The following is a 21,230-nucleotide window of genomic DNA, read 5'->3' as shown; positions in this document are numbered from 1 at the left end:
TAATAATTGTTGAAATGTTATCACTTTATTAATGAAGTACTCCTCATGTGGTTCTTCTTTCCTCAATGGTGCACCTAGAAGTGCAATGCAGTGCAATACGCTGTCACTGGCATTGGAAATTATGTTTTGTTTTCCAGAAATCAGTGAAAAGTAATAGTGTAATGATAATTATGGGTGATTTTAATGCTAAGATAGGAAAAGAATGGCAAGGAGACTTGGTTGAAGAATGAGGTTTTGGACAAGGCAATAAACAGGTGACAGACTTTTCCAGTTAGTCAAGAGACAGAAATGATTATCACCAATACACTATATGTTTTCAGCTTCCAGATCACCAATTGTACACATAGAGTCCCCCACCAGATGACAGTGAAAGTAATATACAAAGGAATCAAATTGATTTTATCTCAATTAATAAGAGGTTCAGAAATGTTATCAAGAGAGAAACTACATATCCAGACATATAAGTTCTGGAAAAGCATTCTTTCTAATTATATTAGTTACGTTTGCAAAATTACTGTCATATTTCTCCAAATCCAAGATGACCCTGAATGCAAGATGACCCCCACTGTTTCCTTCAAAAAAAAATCTAATCTGGGTTAAAAAGTGCTTTGTGAAATCATATGAATGCCTTTTGTGTACAGTACCCATTTTTAGACTATCTCTGTCTTCACTCCAATGCCGAACATTGTCTTTAGTGTTATGGCGTATTTTCTTGCGGCTGCACAATTATTCTTTATTTCTGCAAATTTAACAACCATTAAATTAAAATTGGCATCATAATATTGAAGAGAACCCATTGAAATTTTGCCAGCAATACCTGTTCCACGTCTCTACAATACGATGATCCATCAGGAAAATATTCCTACTGTCTATAAAATTGTTACTTTTACTAAGCATCAGGTACAACCAGCTGCTGCTAGACGCACGTCTCGCTTGCCGGCTTCTGTCGACTTCAGCGGCTAGCAATGTATAATGAAGACGCAGACATTGAAGGTCAACAAGTTTATTGCGCCATGGTATAATCATTCTGCCCTTGCGTTTTTCACACACATACCTCACAATTTCCTCTTTGACTTCTTTAAAGCATCCTTGTTGTGGGCCACTGAATGCATTTTTGTACATTATATATTTTCAAGCTATTTTTGTCTTCATGCTAACACGAAACATTGGCTTTAGTTATACTGTATTTTCTTGCTGCTGCCAATTATTCTTCATTTCTGCATGTTTAATAACCATGTACTTAAAACTGGCATCATAATATCGACGAGAACCCATTGAAAATTTGCCGGTAATGCTTGTTCCATGTGTCTTTACAATATGATGATCTATCACAAAAATATTCCTGCTGTCTGTAAAACTGTTAATTTTACTAAGTGTCAGGTATAGTAGATGCCTTATAACTCTGCCACTGAGTAGCCATGGCTTTTCTAAGAATTTGAAGGCTCGCTTGTTTTGATGCCATTCTGCGGATTTAAAAAACTTTTTTTAGAGGCTAATACAGGGACATTTAAAAAAAAATGCTATTCAGGGGATTTTTGCCTGCCCAGTCACCTGCACTGTGAATCTGTCTACTGCCAAGTACAATGACATTCATTCTTTCTTCACTATTTCCCGAGAACTAGTGACATTACACGGAGACACTGTACAACCGGTTGCCGTGGCTAGCAATGTAGCCTATAGGCCTAATAAAGACATCGATGTTGAAGGTCGAGTTTTATGCATGTGTGGGGGATGAAGGGAAGCAGCGTGATTACCGTGGTAGTTGCCAGTGGTGTTTTTACTGTTAGGCTGCAAATGCAAGATGACCCTAGATTTTTCACACGAGATTCTGAGAAAAAATGACGTCTTGGATTTGGATAAATACAGTAAGTGGTTTGAGAGAAAGCAGTTTAGGTTTAGGAAAGGTTATTCCAGTGAGGCTCAACTTGTAGGATTCCAGCAAGATACAACAGATATTTTACATTCAAGAGGTCAAACACAATCATCATCTCCAAACTGGTCTTCTACTATAGACAATATGCAGTTGGTCAAAATGTCCTTGCATCCTTTTCCTCTATAACTCTAGAATACCAACATACATAAAATTTACATGTATGCATCATTAAACTGCACACTCCTCCTTCCTGCATTACCCCCAACAGACCACCTCCAAGCAGTGCATCTAGTGATCAATGTGGATGATGTCACCATAGCATTTAGATGCATGAGTGAGAGGCGAATGTCGGGAGAGTTCATTTTCAGTGAGTCATTGCACTTTTTTTTAACATATTGTCAGTAGTGTTGCGTTATCAATGATACATAAAACTAACGTATTATTAGTATGTAATAGGCACTTGGATGTTGTTGCATGTGGGTAAGTTGCTCATTCCGGATGGTTGCTTTACAGTTATTAGGCATGTGGCTTTCATAGACTCATATGTCTGGATCACAGTCGAGATTATCTTTGGAACCATCATAACTGGGTGAATAGTTTGGATCATCATTGGAGGTACTTCATGCTCAGATTCAGTTTCTAAACAGTTGTCTTTCTCACTCATCTTCATCTAGGTTCTCACAATTAAGGCAAACGAATTCCTCCTATTTCACTCTTCATTTATCCATTGAGTCCATGAAAGCCACATGCCTAATAGCTGTTTTAGCAAAATGGTGCTGTAGTCAGCCCAGTGAATGAAACAGTTCAGCATGGTAGATGACTGCAATGTCGTACTGGCCATGTGAGCAATGAGTCTGCGCAGCATGGGTAAGACACAAGATCTCATCATGTTTGATTGCGGCCAGATTGTCATTATCCTATGTACAAGCAATTCCATCTCGGAAATTGTGCATTCAATGAGCCTTCCATGCCCACCATGTCCAGAGCGTACCACGAACACAGAGATTTGGGTCAACTACCATGGAGTACAAAGTTCTTTGGAAACTAAGAAAATGCAAGGTTAGCAACTGATGGGGAATCTGCCAGCTGTGTGACAGCCCTAAATGTAGATCATTGATGACTGATGGTTCAAGGTCACCTGACCACAATCCTATTGAGCACATCTAGGATTCTATTGTGAGAGACGTGTGCATCATTGACCCTGCTCCAAACAAACTCTGTGCATTATGGGAGGCTGTGCAGTGGTCATGGAACAGTATGACTACCCACACTTCAGGTATCTTGTGGAGTCCCTGTCACACTGCATTGCCATCATCATTAAGGTGACAAGGGATGCTACACGTAACTAGCCAGGTATCTCGAATTCACCTGCTCATCAGTGTATTTTTCTGTACCACTTTCTTCAATGCTCAATAACCCTTGTCGCAGGGGCGGTTTCTCCATAAGGTTGCAGGTTTGCGCTACCCCCATTAAATTTTTATGTTTATTTTAGGTAAAGTTTTATAATTTGGATTACTCAACTACTGTATTTTCATTCAACAAGACAAATTTTTCAAGAGCTTGAAAGAGCAAATATTGACTACAGGGTACTTTACAAGCCGGTACTCTTAGATGTTCACTGCAGGAGCAGAAAAGTTTGCAGCGGGAAGTCAACCTGCGGTAGGATGAAAACTAGGCTGCTCGAGGGGTGCGCGGGGCTGCTAGAAGTGTGGTTTTGGGCTGCTACAGGGGTGCGCGGGGAGAGGAAAAGATAGGCGTGGCTTCTTATACATTGCTTAAATGGGGGTTTATCAACCTGGCTCCTCCTACCACGGCCGACTGGATCCCTCGCTGCGCTAAGGAGATAGCTAGAGCGAAGCATCAAATCAGCCGTGCCCCTACGTAACCAACTACTAACAAAGTCGCTAGAGACCGTTGCTGCTCAATGTGAGATTCTGTTATAGAACAGGAGTGTCGTCTAGCGACAACGGATGGAAGTTCATCTGCGGGATCACGGCCGGTTGGATCCCTCACTGCGCTCAGTAAGGAGCTAGCTAGAGCTATTCTTCCTGGCTACAGCGACGCATCAAGTCGACCGTGGCTCGATATATAACTAATGGCTCTAAATTTAATAGTAAACACCACCATTTATTTCAGTATAGTCATGAGCTTTGTTATGTGCGTACAAGCTAAGTAGCTTATTGATTTCATTGTGTAAATATTCATGTCAGCATGTGTGTTTTTATTATTGTGCATTTTTATCAGTTACTGGTGTTTTGCCAGATCATGAATTCGCTGCAGTCTTTAACGTTTAGGCCATTTCCACAACGGACTGCCGAGGAACAATCCGAGGTGAAACGAATGGGAAGGCCCACGCGACGTTTAATTTCGGAACCAGTTACATTACAAAAGGATACTTTTCAATACCGGAATTAGGCTACCTCAAGGTGTTTCATTTCAATATGGTAAAAGAGTTTTTAAATGAAAAAATGTTGATGAGTTGTAGTAATATTCCTGAAAAAAAATGTAAAATGTTTGTTTTATTTTTAATAATAAAAAGTATTGTTGAGGTATCTAGATTTGAAAATTAGCCTGTAAGCATATTATATCATTGGTAAAAATTGTGCACCACTGAACCTTTTAACCACCAGCTGCCACTGCCTTGTCGGTCAACACACATGGTGTACTTTGATGTTATTTAATTGTGGCTGTATCTTCTCATTTTTACTTCTCAATCACATCCAAGAAAGTTGACTCTGACATCTTGAGAAGGACAGAAATAGCCCTGACTGATTTTACTGATGTGGCACTCAATAACCATTCCAGATGTTAAGTCACTAAATCCTCTTGCACCACCCATTCTGTGGGTACCTCATAGCACTCCCCTCAGCTGCCTTTGATAGCAGCACCTCTGGTTTATCTGTACAGAGGGCTGTCTGGATACTCTTGATCAGACAGTGTATGATATGTCATACAAATGATTACTATAGAGCTATAAAACGGTATTGTACATTACATGATTTAATAGCTGAAAACATCCATTTGAATTTGAAGTAGCCATGAAAATTCAGTGTTCAGTGTATGATATGGTAGTCAAAGTGTTCGAAAATTGTAAATACACCCCACACCAGTGAGTAGAGTAAGGAGAAAAGTCATAATAAACATAGATCCAATAACCAACTACTACTGGAACCATGCATATTATGATTATTCCTCTGTTTCATTTCCCTATCCACACACCTGCAGTTTGTACTATATATGAAGGTAATCCCAAAAATAAGGTCTCCTATTATTTTTATAAATACATGGACCTGTTTATTTCTACAATTGTTTACATCATTTTACACCTTGAATATTTAGCTCTTTTTCTACATAATCACCATTTTATTTGATGCATTTTTGTAGACTTTGTGACAGATTTTGTATGTCCATGTCATACCAGCTCACTGCCATGCTGTTCAGGAGGTTGTGAACCTCATCTTTTACCCCGTCGTCGGTGCTGGCACCCATCTTGCTCACACCTTCTGGTATTTCAGCATTTCCGTTAAAATTCTGTGAGCGGCGTTTCAGGAAACCTCAGGAACCAAAGTGCAGAAATCACCCAGGGTGATCCGCTGATCATCACGCATGATTTGCTCAACCTTCATGACTGCCTCGACAGAAATTGGCAATCTTCTGCTCCTTTGTTTGTCGTAAATTTCAGTCCGACCGGCTACAAACTCTCTACAGCACTTACGAACATTTTTGACATTCATGCACTTGGCGGTAACATCCAAGGGGAGCTCCATTCTCAATGGCTGCCAAGCCAAGACTGAGTGCCTCAGTGCGGCATGCGCATGTTTATATGCAAGCACAGGAAACACTCTTCACAATATTGTGACCAACAGCCACACGAACAGAGGTCTGTATTTATAAAAGAATAGGAGACCTTATTTTTGGGATTACCCTTGTATATTTAAATATTCCGTATATACAGAATCTCTCCAAACTTATTATGTACCTAACAGATATTGAATATGTGAACCCTTGTTGACATGGTAGGCATCAATTCTGTATTCCATTTCCTCCCACACAAGTCGCCAGCTTTCACGGTCAGTACCAACGAATGGTTGCACCACTGTTTCCCCCTAAATGGCATAGGGAGTAGGTACACATGGTCTTTGATGTAATCCCATATGAAAAGGTCACTTTGAGTTAAGTCAGTTGACCACGGAAGGAGATGGGAGCCATCTCGAGTAGCATGTCTAATCCAATGAGCTGCAAGTTCAGCTTAGAGGCAATCACAGATGGCCTGATAAATTGTTTTACTACAAGTGCTGTCATGTGTTATTTCACATGAAATCACCACAGTACCATCACAACTGATTCACCTTTAGTGAATTCTATAAGGGGCAGTCAAATGAAAACCAAACACCCACTAAAATGTGATCATGGAATGGTTTTATTCAAAAGTAATTACCAAAAGTGTTAATACATTTATACCACTGGGAGACAATCAATTTCAGTTTTGTGGGAAGACATAGGTCGCTGACATATCAACAACCGCACGCACCCACTCTTGCACTTCCTTGTCTGAATGAAATGGACGTCCACGAATGTCTTTCTTCAGGTTGCCAAATGTGTGAAAATCACAAGGTGAAAGGTCCAGGCTGTACAGAGGATGTTGAAGTGTTTCCCAACCAAATCGCTGAAGTGAATGAGTAATGGCTCGATAGGTCTGTCCTAAGCGTGCATCATCTTGTAGTGATATGTGGCCTTTTCGGAATCTCCTATGCCACTTGTGCACACTCGTCATGGACATGCAGTGTTTGCCATATATAGCAGACGTGCGATGATGAGTTTCGCATACTCCAGTATGCTCAGTCACCAGAAAATGAACCACACTTCTCTGCTCTTCTGTGCTTGTCTTCATTTCTCAGTTGGACGAACACATCAGACCAGTTTGTAGACTAACAAAGACATAACCCAAGAACTGCGTACACCTGTGAGTTGTCTCTATGAAGTTCTCCTATCACAAAGATGGCAGTATCAATATGTAACAATAGTGTTGCCACCTTTTGTGTGGATTGTATGTTATGGCGGGTGTTAGGTTTTCATATGACTACCCCTTATAAGATTTAGTGAGCTTTCTTGTCACCAATGAATGCTGCATTCACCATGTTTACATTAAAAAATATGGGTAAGTGGTTCCACCTATTCAATACTTACCCATATTTCTTAATGTAAATCTTGATTCAATACGGACCAAAAATGAAATTTTTGACATTAAATTCACCAGGTTTGTTGTTTCCATTGTCGACTGCCCTTTACTGGGTAAATCTACAAGCACACCAAGGCACCTCTTATGGATGCAAATTTGGAAAGATTCTGTATCTATTATTAATCTTTTTTGCAGCATCTACTGAAGTTATTTCTCTATCTATGTTTTCAACTCTGGAAGGATTTATTAATGACACTAAATAATGACTGGAGAAACTTCTCATGATCTATTCCTGAGAGCTCTATCCATTTTCTTACTATTGCTTATAACAGCATCTGTAGTTTATGTACCTTGCTTAGCCACGATGACACTAGATACTGCCTCTGGAACACTTGTGCCGGCAGCTAAGAATGTAATACCCATCACGGAGTCAGGAATTTTCAGTGTGTCACCTGGAGAAGAATCAAATATTACATCCTTAGATATACAGTACACAGAAATACTTTCCATTAAAAAAAGACAACAATTGAGGCAGTGAGTGAGAGAGTAGGCTATGCCAGAGTTAGATCAAACTGAGATATTTTGAGTTTTGAGTTTGCCCTAATAAAGAGGAAAAGTATACCCATCAAAATATATTTTATCGTTTACCATCTGAAAGTATACATATAAAAAAACTCTTTGGTCTGACATCATGGTTAGCCGGTTCGAGTCCTGTTGGTTGAAAAAATTTCCCCATCAGAATGTTCTTTCTTTTTTTTTTTTTTTGCTAGTTGCTTTATGTTGCACCAACACAGATAGGTCTTATGGCGATGATGGGATAGGAAAGGACGAGGAGTGGAAAGGAAGCGGCCATGGCCTTAATTAAGGTACAGCCCCAGCATTTACCTGGTGTGAAAATGGGAAACCACGGAAAACCATCTTCAGGGCTGCCGACAGTGGGGCTCGAACCCACTATCTCCCGGATTCAAGCTAACAGCTACATGCCCCTAACCGCACGGCCAACTCGCCCAGTCATCAGAATGTTGGTCGGCAGGGTAGGGGAGGTAGTGGTATACAATTTCTAATCACTAGATGGTGTGCAGAAAGCTTGGATTAAATTCCAAACCTATCCATAGTGCTCATAAGGAGTGAGGGCATACGACGTTATTGATGGTGATTCGTCGGTTGGATGGAGACGTTAAGCCTTGAGCAGACCCTTTGGCGCTATTCGAGAGGAGTAGGCTATGTGCAAGCACTGGGTTTCATGCTCTCCCTTCCTATTATCATATATCACCTCATTCATTTCATCTCATTAACTCATCTGATGAGACTGACGTCAGAAAGGGCATCCGGTCATCTAAACCTGCCACAACAGATTCATCCCACCTCGTAGAGAAACGGGACAAGGATTGGACAAAAAAAGCTGTCTACATAGGCCCTTTTCACTTGTAAACAAACAAAATAGCCTTGCAATTGCAACTGAATCATCTCCTCTGTGATGTTAGCTCTTTGTTTTCTTGTGTCATAAAGTTTTCTTTCCTCCAACTAATTACGATATTACATGGAAAAATGCATCATCCCATCTTTCCATCCAACTATCAGCTTTCCTATCAGTCTAACACAGTATTTACCCAAAAATCACCTTCACTACCCAGTTACTTTGTTCTTTCACAAAAGGTATTTAGATCTTCAATTAAATCAAATATTGAACTAATGCTATGATAAAGAAAATATTTCAGTACATTCATATGTCAGCGTTTTCCTCGACATACTCAGCTGTATTCTAGTAATCTTGGAGGAGCGCATGGTAATTCTATGGTATATACTGGGGAAGAGGGATCAAATCCTTGTATTTAGCTTTATTACTGTTTCTTTCTGCAGCACGCAAATGTTTCAGTGTGAATAATACATGCCTTCTTTGATTCCCATGAATTGTTTTATTTGAGTAAATGCCTCTGCATTATTGCTGACTTATCAGTTCAAATTTAAAAAAAAAACCATTTTGTGCATGATAGTCACCAGTTGTATAGAACACACAGAAAATACAATCTTTATAGTTTTTAAAGTTCATGGTATTTACACCAGCTCACATTAGTTGCCATTGATGGCACGCTGCAATCACATCCAACACCCTGCTGCTTTGCAGGAACCACCTTATTTGTTTCATCACTTAAGCCTTTTTTATTTTCTGCCTATCATAATTTCTCTTTTGTTTTTTTGTAACTACTCATTATTACTTCTCCTTCACCGTCCGTTGTGTTGTATACAACTAACACATGTTCGAGAACAGGCACAGCTATTGGCCAGCTTGCGTAGCTGACAGGCAGCATTCACCATGAATGCTTCTATCTGCTTGGCATAGCTCACACACTTGCAGCATGAACGTGAGATGAGTAATTTACATGAAGTAAGTTCTTTAAACAAGGAGGGAAGAAGCCTACTGATGTGTTTGATATCATGCACAATGAAAGATGAATGCATGCCCTACATGAGGGTACCAGTACCAATAACTCAAATTTACCAAATTCCCAGCATAGTCCATTCTCCCACTTACTGCCTCAATTACATATACTGGCATGTATTTTGGCAGAGATGGACACAGTCACCTCAATGGCCAATACTTAAAAAGCAAGAAAACTTTGCATATCAGAAAAACAAATTAAAATGAGACAGTGGAGATTCATCAAATAGAAAATGGGGTGTTCGAAAAATTTATTAGGAACAACAATGTACTAAACAAAATGCTTGTCACTCACCTAACTGTGCTGTTGGTATACTAAGGTATACTTTTAATATTGAATCTATTGAGTTCATGGTTGCCTTGCATGACTAAAATAAATAAATATATATGAAAACTCAACTGACAGACACAATTACTTTGTACTTTTTGAAAGCCAGTACATACACAGTGACACACTACACAATAACAGTAACTCAAACTTGTCTTCACCAGCTTAAAGACTGCAGGATATAAAAGAGTATGATTGTTGGAATGCTGTGATTTTCTTATAAAAATAAATGATATCTTATGTATATATTTTGTGTTAGTTGTAAGAAATCTACATTAAGAAATTGAGTCGATTGGTCTAGCTTTTTTTAAAAATATTTTGAACTGCTAGCTGTGTGTGATTTGGAGTCATGGGCAACAGTTCACAATAAAAGATGTGTGTGATGAAAATGGTGTTTTTATTATAAAATTTGCTTGCCTAAACTGGTGTTATAAGCTAAAACGAAGAGATATCAACAAGTTATGGGCCCAGAGCACCAGAGCGCTGCAGTACATTTTGGACAATATAAGATGAAATGGAGTAACAAAAATTAACAGACAAAGCATGTTGTGACATTATTAATGGAAAAAATGGTGACCATGTGGACCGGGGAAGAAACACTGAACAGGAATGTGGCTAAGCTTACAGTGGAGAACTATTTTTCATGGGCATTGAAGGTGAAACAAGAACTTGGGAATCAGTTATAAGGTATGAGGATACACCAGGTTGTCAATTGCCTCAGACAGAAATGAGACAACGAGCATGAAACAATGTGATCACGTTAGCGGTTATTTTCAAATATGTGGAAGAAAATTTTGAAAGTGACATTGCAGATATTGAATCAGCAAAAAAGGCATGGGAGAAACTGGACGAGTTCTGCAATGATGGAGGGCTAGTGAATGGTGCTATGGCCTTGTAACAGTTAACTCATTTTGTAAAGCCCAAGGGCATGAATGTACAAGAATACTTCGCAAAAATAAATCAGCTGTGGAGGACAATGAGTAAAGACTGGAATGCTTGTGTTAATGCTATAATAAGAAGGCTAGATTTTAAGAGATGTATCAAAGAACCATGTGTGTATGTAAAGGCGAGTTGTTTCATTGGTTTGTATGTTGATGACATAATTGTAATAGGTAACAAAGAGGTTGTTAAGATGGTAAAAATAAGCTTGGCAGATGAACTAGAGATTAAAGATCTAGGGAAAGCGACAAACTTACTGTCAATAAAAATAGAACAGACAAAAGAAGGGGTTATGTTGAGTCAAAGTCTGTACATAGACAAATTACTTGCTGATTTTTCCATGAGTGACTGTAAACCGAATACGACTATTTTACCAAGGGGTATACAGCAGCTAAAAACGATGAGCAGGAATTTGATTGTACCATCTATTGCAGTGCAGTAGGAAGTTTGCCTTATTTGTCAAGTAATACTAGACCTGACATTGTGTTTGTGATAAGTAAAGTTAGCCAAAATTGTCAAAAACCTAAGATTAGAGATTGGAACGAGGTGAAGCATACCATGAGATATCTGTGTGGTACTAGAGATATAAAGTTAAAAACCTAAGATTAGAGATTGGAACGAGGTGAAGCATACCATGAGATATCTGTGTAGTACTAGAGATATAAAGTTATGTTTTAAAAATTGTATAGAGTCCATACAAGTATTCTGTGATGTGGACTGGGGAGGAGATACCGAGTCAAGAAGATCAGTGAGTGGGTATGTAACCACAGTGGCAGGGGGAGCAGTGTCTTGGTACATAGCAAGAAACAGACTTGTATTGCTAGATCTACCATGGATGCTGAATACATGGCAATGGCAGAGGTATCTTCAGAAGTAACTTGGATGAAAGATTTGCTGTCAGAGCTAGGGCTGGAAAGGTTTATGGATACACCTTGTAAAGTTTTTGCTGACAATACATCAGCAATTAAATTAAGCAGAAATGATAATGTGAGTGAAAGGTCAAAACATACTGACATCATTTACCATGTATGGTGTGTAGAGAAATAGTAGAAAAGGGATTCATTGAGTGTGTATATGTAACATCAGGGAGAAATGTTGCAGACTTGTTCACAAAGAATTTATCAAGCAACAAGCTTAAGAGTTTCTGTAGGCTTATAGGATTGCAATGAAGGGATAACTGATTGAAGTGTAGTCCTCTTTTATTTTTTTGAGAAAAAGGGGGAGTGTGGGAATGCTGTGATTTTCTCATAAAAATAAATAATATCATACATATATATCTTGTATTAGATGTAAGAAATCTGCATTAAGGTTATGTGTTGGTAACACAGGTGTATTATTCCTTGAAGAAATTGAATCGATTGATCTACCTTGATTTTGTTATTCTTTGAACTGCTATCTGTGTGTGATTTGGAGTTGTGGGCAACAGTTTGCAATAAAAGATGTGTGTGATGAAGCTGGTGTTTTTAATCATAAAATTTGCTTGCCTAAACTGGTGTTATGAGTTAAAATAAAGAGATATCAACAATAATATTGCAGGATACTGTAGTCTAAAACAAAGACTATTGCTTTTTAAAGAAATATGAGTTGGCACAAAATCCACAGAGATGGCAGCACCATCCACTAAAGTTTTGTTACTGGAGTTCTGAGAATAGAACAAATTGGACGTGTCCACTTTCCATGCGGTAAAAGCTCCACAGGGTATGATGTTACCATCATTTGTACATGTGCAAAACCTGCCACAGAGAAAGCACAAAACTGATGTGTACATGCAAGCAATGCTGAAAGTTTGAAGTGTAGAATACAGAAAATTTAAAGTGTGGCAAGTCAGAATTCTAATTAAAAAGATACAGAGTAATTAAAGTGTAACAAGGGTCTCAGTTTGAGATTCTGGGTGTTCACGTGCACTTGTACAAAGCACGCTGCTGAAATGAGAGAGAGAAGAGGGAGGAAACAGGTAACTCCTGAAGGTGGAAGACAAATGGAGCATAACATTATAGAATCCATTAAGTTACTAAGTTTCATTGTCTGTCAAGTCCTCAACTGAGGGGCTGGTTGGATCCTCAAATAGAACCACGAAAGGATATGTAGTTATAAGGAAACTGCAAAAACCGTTGTCAGCACTATGATGAGATATACTAGACAAGATGAGGAATGAGATAAATTTGTCCTTGCTTTCCTCAATGCAGCATCACTGACCCAATGAGTAGCACCTTTCACAGCATCCAGATGCACTAGTGCTACTCTGAATGCCATTACTCAGCACCACCCACACCACAGTAGTTTCCACACTGTCATAACCATAAATAAGATTGAGATTTCAGTGGAAGCTACATTTTGCTTTGGCCTGGGCCAAGGGACAGATGCAAAGATTGTGTATCCATCAAGAAATAGTAACAGGTGTAGATTTCATTATGGTAGTAAATAGAAAAAAAGAGAATGAATTTTCTCAGCATTGTTTCTTAACACACTCAAGACTCAACTCATATTTTGCACCTGTCCCCAGAAACTAGGCAATTTTCTTTATTATTATTATTATTATTATTATTATTATTATTTTTTTGCTAGCGGCTTTACGTCGCACCGACACAGATAGGTCTTATGGCGACGATGTATTATTATTATTATTATTATTATTATTATTATTAGATGGCGATGTAAAGGCTTTAATCCCCTGAACTACACTGGAGATTCAAGACATGGATGGTGTCACTACCGCTGCAGATGTGGAGGAAGCTGTAATGTGAGATTCCGGTAATCCCCATGGAGATTTGAAAATATCAGTCACAAAACCAAAGAGCTGGAGACAGAAACTTGCCATCTTCAAAACTATAGATGAGGATGCTAAGAAACTACTGGAAGCAGAAAGAATTAAGATACGATGGCTATACTGCAGAGTACGTGCTAGAACCGTGTTATCTCGCTGCTCGCTGCTTTCGATGCCTATCATGTGGATACCTGTCAAGAAACTGCATAGGCCCCGACAGAAGTAAGCTCTGTTTTAAGTGTGGAGAATCTGGTCATAAGGTAGTAGACTGCAAAAAGAATAATCTGCGATGCATGCTTTGTACAGACAAGGGTGTCAATGAAGCTAAACTACTTCAAGGACTGCACTCTGCTGTATGATACAGAAGATGGACAAAGAACAAAACGACTGATGGCTGGTGCAGCACATGGATCGATCCTTGGCCCAGATCTCTGGAACATAATGTATAATGACTTGTTACGTTTGGAGATGCCAGAGGACATGAAGCTTGTGGGCTACGCTGATGATGTGGCTGCCTTAATAGTGGCTCATAATGTTGAGATGGCTCAAATCAAATCGAACCAGGTGATGCGGCACGTAAAAGAATGGATGATGAGTCACAGGCTAACACTAGCAGAACACAAAACGGACGGAGATAGTTCTTCTGACAAGGAAGAGGATCAGGACTCTTGTGCCAATGACTGTTGGAAAGTTAGTGATTGAAACATCTATGAGCACAAAATATCTAGGAGTGACACTTGACTCCAAGCTCACATTCTGGAATCATATTCAGAGAGCGACAGATAAGGCAGTAAAATACATGACTGTGCTTAGTAGCCAGATGAGAAATATTAAAGGTCCGAAATCTAGTAATCGAAACCTCCTCATGTCGACGGTTCAGTCAGTGCTCCTGTATGGCTCTGAAATCAGTGCTGAATCCTTGAGATTTGCTTGGTATCGGAGAAGGATAGCTGCTGTACAACAGAGAGCCGCTTTACATATTGCATGTGCATACCACACGGTTTCCGAACCTGCAGTCCTCATGGTGACAGCAATAGTCCCAATAGATCTACTTGCACTGGAATGCCAAGAAATCTGGTGGTACTCAAGGAGAGCTGGGAAAGAAATGCACAAAGAAGTGTGCCTTCAGTCAACGGATGAGATGATGGCAACTCAGATGGGAAATTGATCCTTGGGGTAAATGGACCAAGCGACTGATACCACGCTTGGATATCTGGGTTGAAAGAGTTCATGGTGAAGTCAACTATTACCTCACACAGCTTCTAACAGGACATGGATATTTTTGGAAATTCCTGCATAGAGTGGGCAGAGCAAGTGATGCAGCATGCATATACTGTGATGACATCGATGATATATTTCACACCTATTTTGTGTGCGGCCATTGGATGAAGCAGAGAAGATGTGTGGAAACTGAACTGGGAGAACTGATAGCAGATAATATTATTTCTGTGATGCTATGAAACCAGGAATCCTGGAAACGCGTGGCAGTGCATGTGCAGCATGTCCTTCATCAGAAGAAGAAGGATTTGGAAGCGTACGAATGCCTGTAAAGGAGAAATGAAGAAAGGAGAAGTCTGAAAGACAAAGTAAGCACGATATCACCCTGAAGTAATGCGAGAGTGGTTTGGGGGTGATGATACACATCGTGGGAAAAGGGTGTGTGGTTTTTAGTGGGTGAGAATCCCACACACTTGTGGAGTGCAGACAGTTCACAAGGGTCTTTTGAAGATTTTCCACAGTCCCTCGTAAAAATTTCTATTATGATTATTATTATTATTATTATTATTATTATTATTATTATTATTATTATTATTATTATTATTATTATTATTATTATTATTATTATTATTATTATTATTATTATTATTATTATTTATTGACTTATCTTTTATTGTGTGCCTCAGGCTATAAAGCCTACTGTTATGCCGAACCATCATATATATTATTATGAGATGAGAATTTTATATTGTTCAGTATTGAAATGAGTTCAATATTAAGTTATAAGAAGAAATACTATTAAAATAAGAAATGTAAGTTTACACTCTTATTTAATTAAAATTGGTACCAGTTTCGACCAGTATTCATGGTCATTATCATCCAATCACAAATAAGTGTAAAACAATGCATAGAGAAATAAAATGCGAAGTTTAAATAATTCTGTTTGGTTTCTGCTAGCGAAGTACTAAAATCTTTAAGGAGCACCGTGCATTGAAATATAGCCAAAAAACACAAATAAGATGCACAGATAAAAATGAAGTTTAGATGATGCTGTCAGATGCAGTTTATGGAGCACTATATCACATAAGGGAGCACTGTGCATTGAGATTTCAAAGTTATGTAGAAGTCTAAAGTCAAATACGTACTTTTAGTCGTAGTTTATGAGGCACAGCATAATTTTAAATATCAGTAATGTGTGTCTATGAAGAAGTCGTAGATCAAATATGTTATTAAGACATATTGAAATTAGTGATGTCAAACTCGGACTCGAAACGTATTCAATTTTCAGATGCGATAGGTCTTCTTTAACGAGTATGAAGGCATCCCATGGGGGGGTAATGATCTGCATTAGCAAGAAGTTTAAACCTACTCTGATACCCTGCAGTAACACAGTTGAACAGTTGTTTGTGTCCCTGACTTTTAACACCATAAAATTAATCATTGGTGCTGTATACATTCCACCAAAGTCTCCTGTCCAAAAATATTTTGAACATTGCAGTGCTGTTGAAAAAATTATGTCAAATCCTGACAACCATTTATTGCTCATTGTTGGTGACTACAATCTACCACATCTTAATTGGATAGTAAATGAAGAAACATCTCCTGGCCTTATGTCAGTAGGTAACCACACTATGCAGTCCAGTTTAGTTATAGACACTTTTTCTTATCTCTGTTTAAATCAGTTTAATGCTATCCCAAATTTTCTGAATCACTTTCTTGATTTGGTTTTCAGTAACTCCAGCTCCATTGAAGTAAAATCTAGTAATGAAAGCATTGTCCCCCTCGATAGACACCACCCAGCTTTAGAGATTTCTTTACCTATAAATGAGCTATACAATTCCTTGCCTGCTGATAGTTTTTATTTTGACTTTTTAAATGGTGACTGTAATGGACTAAATTATTATCTGTCACAGTTCAGCTGGAAGGTGATGTTTCAAAATGTATCAATTGATAAAGCAGTAGAAACCTTCTATTCAGTACTACATTATGGCATGGAACTTTACATCCCTATACAGAATTTTAAGACTCCCAAATTCCCAAAGTGGATTAATCATAAATTGAAGTCACTGATTATTGAAAAGAAGAAAGCACATAAACGATACAAAATATCAGGTCTCAATAGTGTTTATCAGCATTTCTCGAAATTAAGAAATAAATGCAAATGTGAATCTAAATCTTGCTATACAATGTATGTTTCCAACTGTGAATGAAGTATTACTTCCAATCCACAGAAATTCTGGCAATATCTAAGTTCTAAAAGGTTATGTAATAATATTCCTTCAACAATGCATCTTAATGAAGTTACAGCAGATACTGGAGAAAATATTGTCAATCTTTTTGCTAACCACTTGTCATCTGTTTATTCTTCTTATCAGAATAGTAGTAGTATGTCATATGATTATCCTTTCTCTGTCAATCTATCAGTTATAAACATTAGTAAGGCAGAAATTTATAACAAACTGATATCTCTGGAATTAAAGAAAACTGTAAGACGTGATGGTGTTTCAACTTACCTGCTCAAGTACTGCTCATTTATTTTATGTGAAGCACTCTTTTTTCTGTTCAACTTATCATTAAACCAAGGTGTTTTTCCAGTGGAATGGAAGAAAGGATTTGTTAGTCCAGTTTTCAAAAATGGTGATAAAACTGACATAAAATAATATAGACCAGTTATAATTTCTTCTCATATTTCCAAAATATTTGACTCAATAATTCTTGACAAAATCACACCTCTCTTTAGAAACATCATCAATGATGAGCAGCATGGATTCTTTTCGGGACAGTCAATCAGTAGCAATCTTCTTTTATTCTATCAGTTCCGCTTGGATGCAATAGAGAACCACTCCCAAGTGGACTGCATTTATACAGACTTCTCAAAAGCTTTTGACACTGTCGATCACGATATCTTGCTACAAAAACTAACGGGCTACGGAATTAATGGGCCCTTCCTCTCATGGTTTGAATCATATCTTAAAAATCGCCTGCAGATTGTTAAAATAAGGAATCATTTTTCTGCGCCTATTATTGTTACCAGTGGAGTTCCTCAAGGGTCTCACCTTGCGGCCTTACTTTTTACTCTCTACATAAATGACATTAAAAATTGTATGCAAATTTTATGCAAATTTTATGCAAATTAATTGTCCACTTGATTGTTTAAAACTTCAAGAAGATTTACATCATCTGGAAAAGTACTGTATTCAAAATGGGTTGAAACTTAATCATGAGAAATGTAAAATAATATCGTTTTTTAAAAACAAGAAGAAAATATCATTTCCGTACAAATTTAGTAATAACAGCATTCTAACTCCTGTTTCACAAGTTAATGACCTTGGTGTTTTATTCAGTTATAACCTATCATTTAATGAACATATTGAAAATATTTGTAAGAAAGCATTTCAAAGATTGGGTTGCATTACTAGATGTTCTAGGGAATTTTCAAACTTAGCTATCTATCGATTGCTGTATGTATCTATGGTACGCCCTATACTAGAATACTGTACACCTGTTTGGAACCCTTCTCATCAGACCTCTATCCATAGATTAGATTCAGTACAACATAAATTTCTTCGTCTATATTCTTTTAGAGCAGGATTCTCATATGATAATGTTGATTATACATCCCTACAACAGTCCTTAAATCTGCATAGCCTGTCACAACGCCGTGAATTATTGGATACACTCTTCATTTTTAAATTGCTTCATTCCTTGGTGAATTGTCCACAACTCCTTGCAAAAATTAAAGTACATGTACCAGACAGACGCACAAGGTTCAAGAATACATTGTCTACAAATTGGCATAGAACTAACTATGCATTCAATGGGCCAATTCAACGAATGTCAAGATCTCTAAACAAAGTGGATATTGATATATTTAACTGCTCATTGTCAAAATTTAGAACTCACTTACATAATCTCCAGAATTGACTATTACTTTCCTGTGCTTACTTGTAATATAACGTGTGTATATATCTGTACATATTTTTCTAATTATACTCCATTGAACTTTCTTTTTACTGTGTTTTGTATTACTTTTGTATTACTTTCCTGTGCTTACTTGTAATATATCCTGTGTATATATCTGTACATATTTTTCTACTTATACTCCATTGAACTTTCTTTTTACTGTGTTTTGTCTATACTTCTCTACTGTTATGTAAAATGGTATTTCCGTTAATAAAATGCCTAGGAACAACTGTGTGTAAAGATGGGTAAAGGCGAACATCTTGGTGGAATGATGAAGTAAGAGCAGCCTGTAAACGTAAAAAGAAGGCTTATCAGAAATGGCTCCAAACAAGGGCCGAGGCAGACAGGGATTGGTACCTAGATGAAAGAAACAGAGCGAAACAAATAGTTGTTGAATCCAAAAAGAAGTCATGGGAAGATTTTGATAATAACCTGGAGAGGCTAGGTCAAGCAGCAGGGAAACCTTTCTGGACAGTAATAAAGAATCTTAGGAAGGGAGGGAAAAAGGAAATGAAATTCTGAGTAATTCAGGTGAACTCATAACAGATTCCAGGGAATCACTGGAGAGGTGGAGGGAATATTTTGAACATCTTCTCAATGTAAAAGGAAATCATCATGGTGGTGTTGCAAACAGCCAAGCTCATGGGGAGGAGGAAAAGGATGTTGGTGAAATTATGCTTGAGGAAGTGGAAAGGATAGTAAATAAACTCCATTGTCATAAGGCAGCAGGAATAGATGAAATTAGACCTGAAATGGTGAAGTATAGTGGGAAGGCAGGGATGAAATGGCTTCATAGAGTAGTAAAATTAGTGTGGAGTGTTGGTAAAGTACCTTCAGATTGGACAAAAGCAGTAATTGCACCTATCTATAAGCAAGGGAACAGGAAGGATTGCAACAATTATCGAGGTATCTCATTGATTAGTATACCAGGCAAAGTATTCACTGGCATCTTGGATGGGCGGGTGCGATCCGTCGTTGAGAGGAAGTTGGATGAAAACCAGTGTGGTTTCAGACCACAGAGAGGCTGTCAGGATCAGATTTTCAGTATGCGCCCAGGTAATTGAAAAATGCTACGAGAGGAATAGGCAGTTGTGTTTATGTTTCATAGATCTAGAGAAAGCATATGACAGGGTACCGAGGGAAAAGATGTTCACCATACTAGGGGACTATGGAATTAAAGGTAGATTATTAAAATCAATCAAAGGCATTTATGTTGACAATTGGGCTTCAGTGAGAATTGATGGTAGAATGAGTTCTTGGTTCAGGGTATTTACAGGGGTTAGACAAGGCTGTAATCTTTCACCTTTGCTGTTCGTAGTTTACATGGATCATCTGCTGAAAGATATAAAATGGCAGGGAGGGATTCAGTTAGGTGGAAATATAGTAAGTAGTTTGGCCTATGCTGACGACTTGGTCTTAATGGCAGACTGTGCTGAAAGCCTGCAGTCTAATATCTTGGAACTTGAAAATAGGTGCAATGAATATGGTATGAAAATTAGCCTCTCGAAGACTAAATTGATGTCAGTAGGTAAGAAATTCAAAAGAATTGAATGTCAGATTGGTGATACAAAGCTAGAACAGGTCGAGAATTTCAAGTATTTAGGTTGTGTGTTCTCCCAGGATGGTAATATAGTAAGTGAGATTGAATCAAGGTGTAGTAAAGCTAATGCAGTGAGCTCGCAGTTGCGATCAGCAGTATTCTGTAAGAAGGAAGTCAGCTCCCAGACGAAACTATCTTTACATCGGTCTGTTTTCAGACCAACTTTGCTTTACGGGAGCGAAAGCTGGGTGGACTCAGGATATCTTATTCATAAGTTAGAAGTAACAGACATGAAAGTAGCAAGAATGATTGCTGGTACAAACAGGTGGGAACAATGGCAGGAGGGTACTCGGAATGAGGAGATAAAGGCTAATTTAGGAATGAACTCGATGGATGAAGCTGTACGCATAAACCGGCTTCAGTGGTGGGGACATGTGAGGCGAATGGAGGAGGATAGGTTACCTAGGAGAATAATGGACTCTGTTATGGATGGTAAGAGAAGTAGAGGGAGACCAAGACGACGTTGGTTAGACTCGGTTTCTAACGATTTAAAGATAAGAGGTATAGAACTAAATGAGGCCACAACACTAGTTGCAAATCGAGGATTGTGGCGACGTTTAGTAAATTCTCAGAGGCTTGCAGACTGAACGCTGAAAGGCGTAACAGTCTATAATGATAATGTATGTATGTATGTATGTATGTATGTATGTATGTATGTATGTATGTATGTATGTATGTATTATTGTTAGAGAGCACTGAGTGTGAGGAAGAATCAAATACGCACTTAAATGTAATACAGGGTAAGTACTTGAAGAGTTCAGTTGCAGTTTATGAGGCACTGTATAATTTTGGAGATTAGCACTGCGTATCAATAGATCCAAATATAATGAAGAAGTTGTAGATCAAATAATACCTTCTTTTAACTTAATATTGATCATATATATACTACAAACTACAGAGTCTAAAGGTTCCTAATTACATAAAAT

General features: G+C 38.1%; 1 protein-coding gene across 2 annotated transcripts in view; it reads right to left on the bottom strand.

The window, feature by feature from the left end:
* zyd (sodium/potassium/calcium exchanger zydeco) overlaps positions 1-21,230 on the bottom strand; it is a 273,963-nt gene that overhangs the window by 10,305 nt on the left and 242,428 nt on the right. For both annotated transcript variants that reach the window (XM_067150202.2, XM_067150203.2), the window contains exon 8: positions 7,403-7,504. In XM_067150202.2, the coding sequence (XP_067006303.2) occupies positions 7,403-7,504 (102 nt within the window). The remainder of the gene's footprint in view (positions 1-7,402; positions 7,505-21,230) is intronic.

The sequence above is a fragment of the Anabrus simplex genome, chromosome 6 (assembly GCF_040414725.1).
Source record: "Anabrus simplex isolate iqAnaSimp1 chromosome 6, ASM4041472v1, whole genome shotgun sequence".
Classification (NCBI taxonomy): Eukaryota; Metazoa; Arthropoda; class Insecta; order Orthoptera; family Tettigoniidae; genus Anabrus; species Anabrus simplex.
Note: the sequence above shows the minus strand (reverse complement) of the source record. Positions and strands in the feature narration are given on the sequence as shown.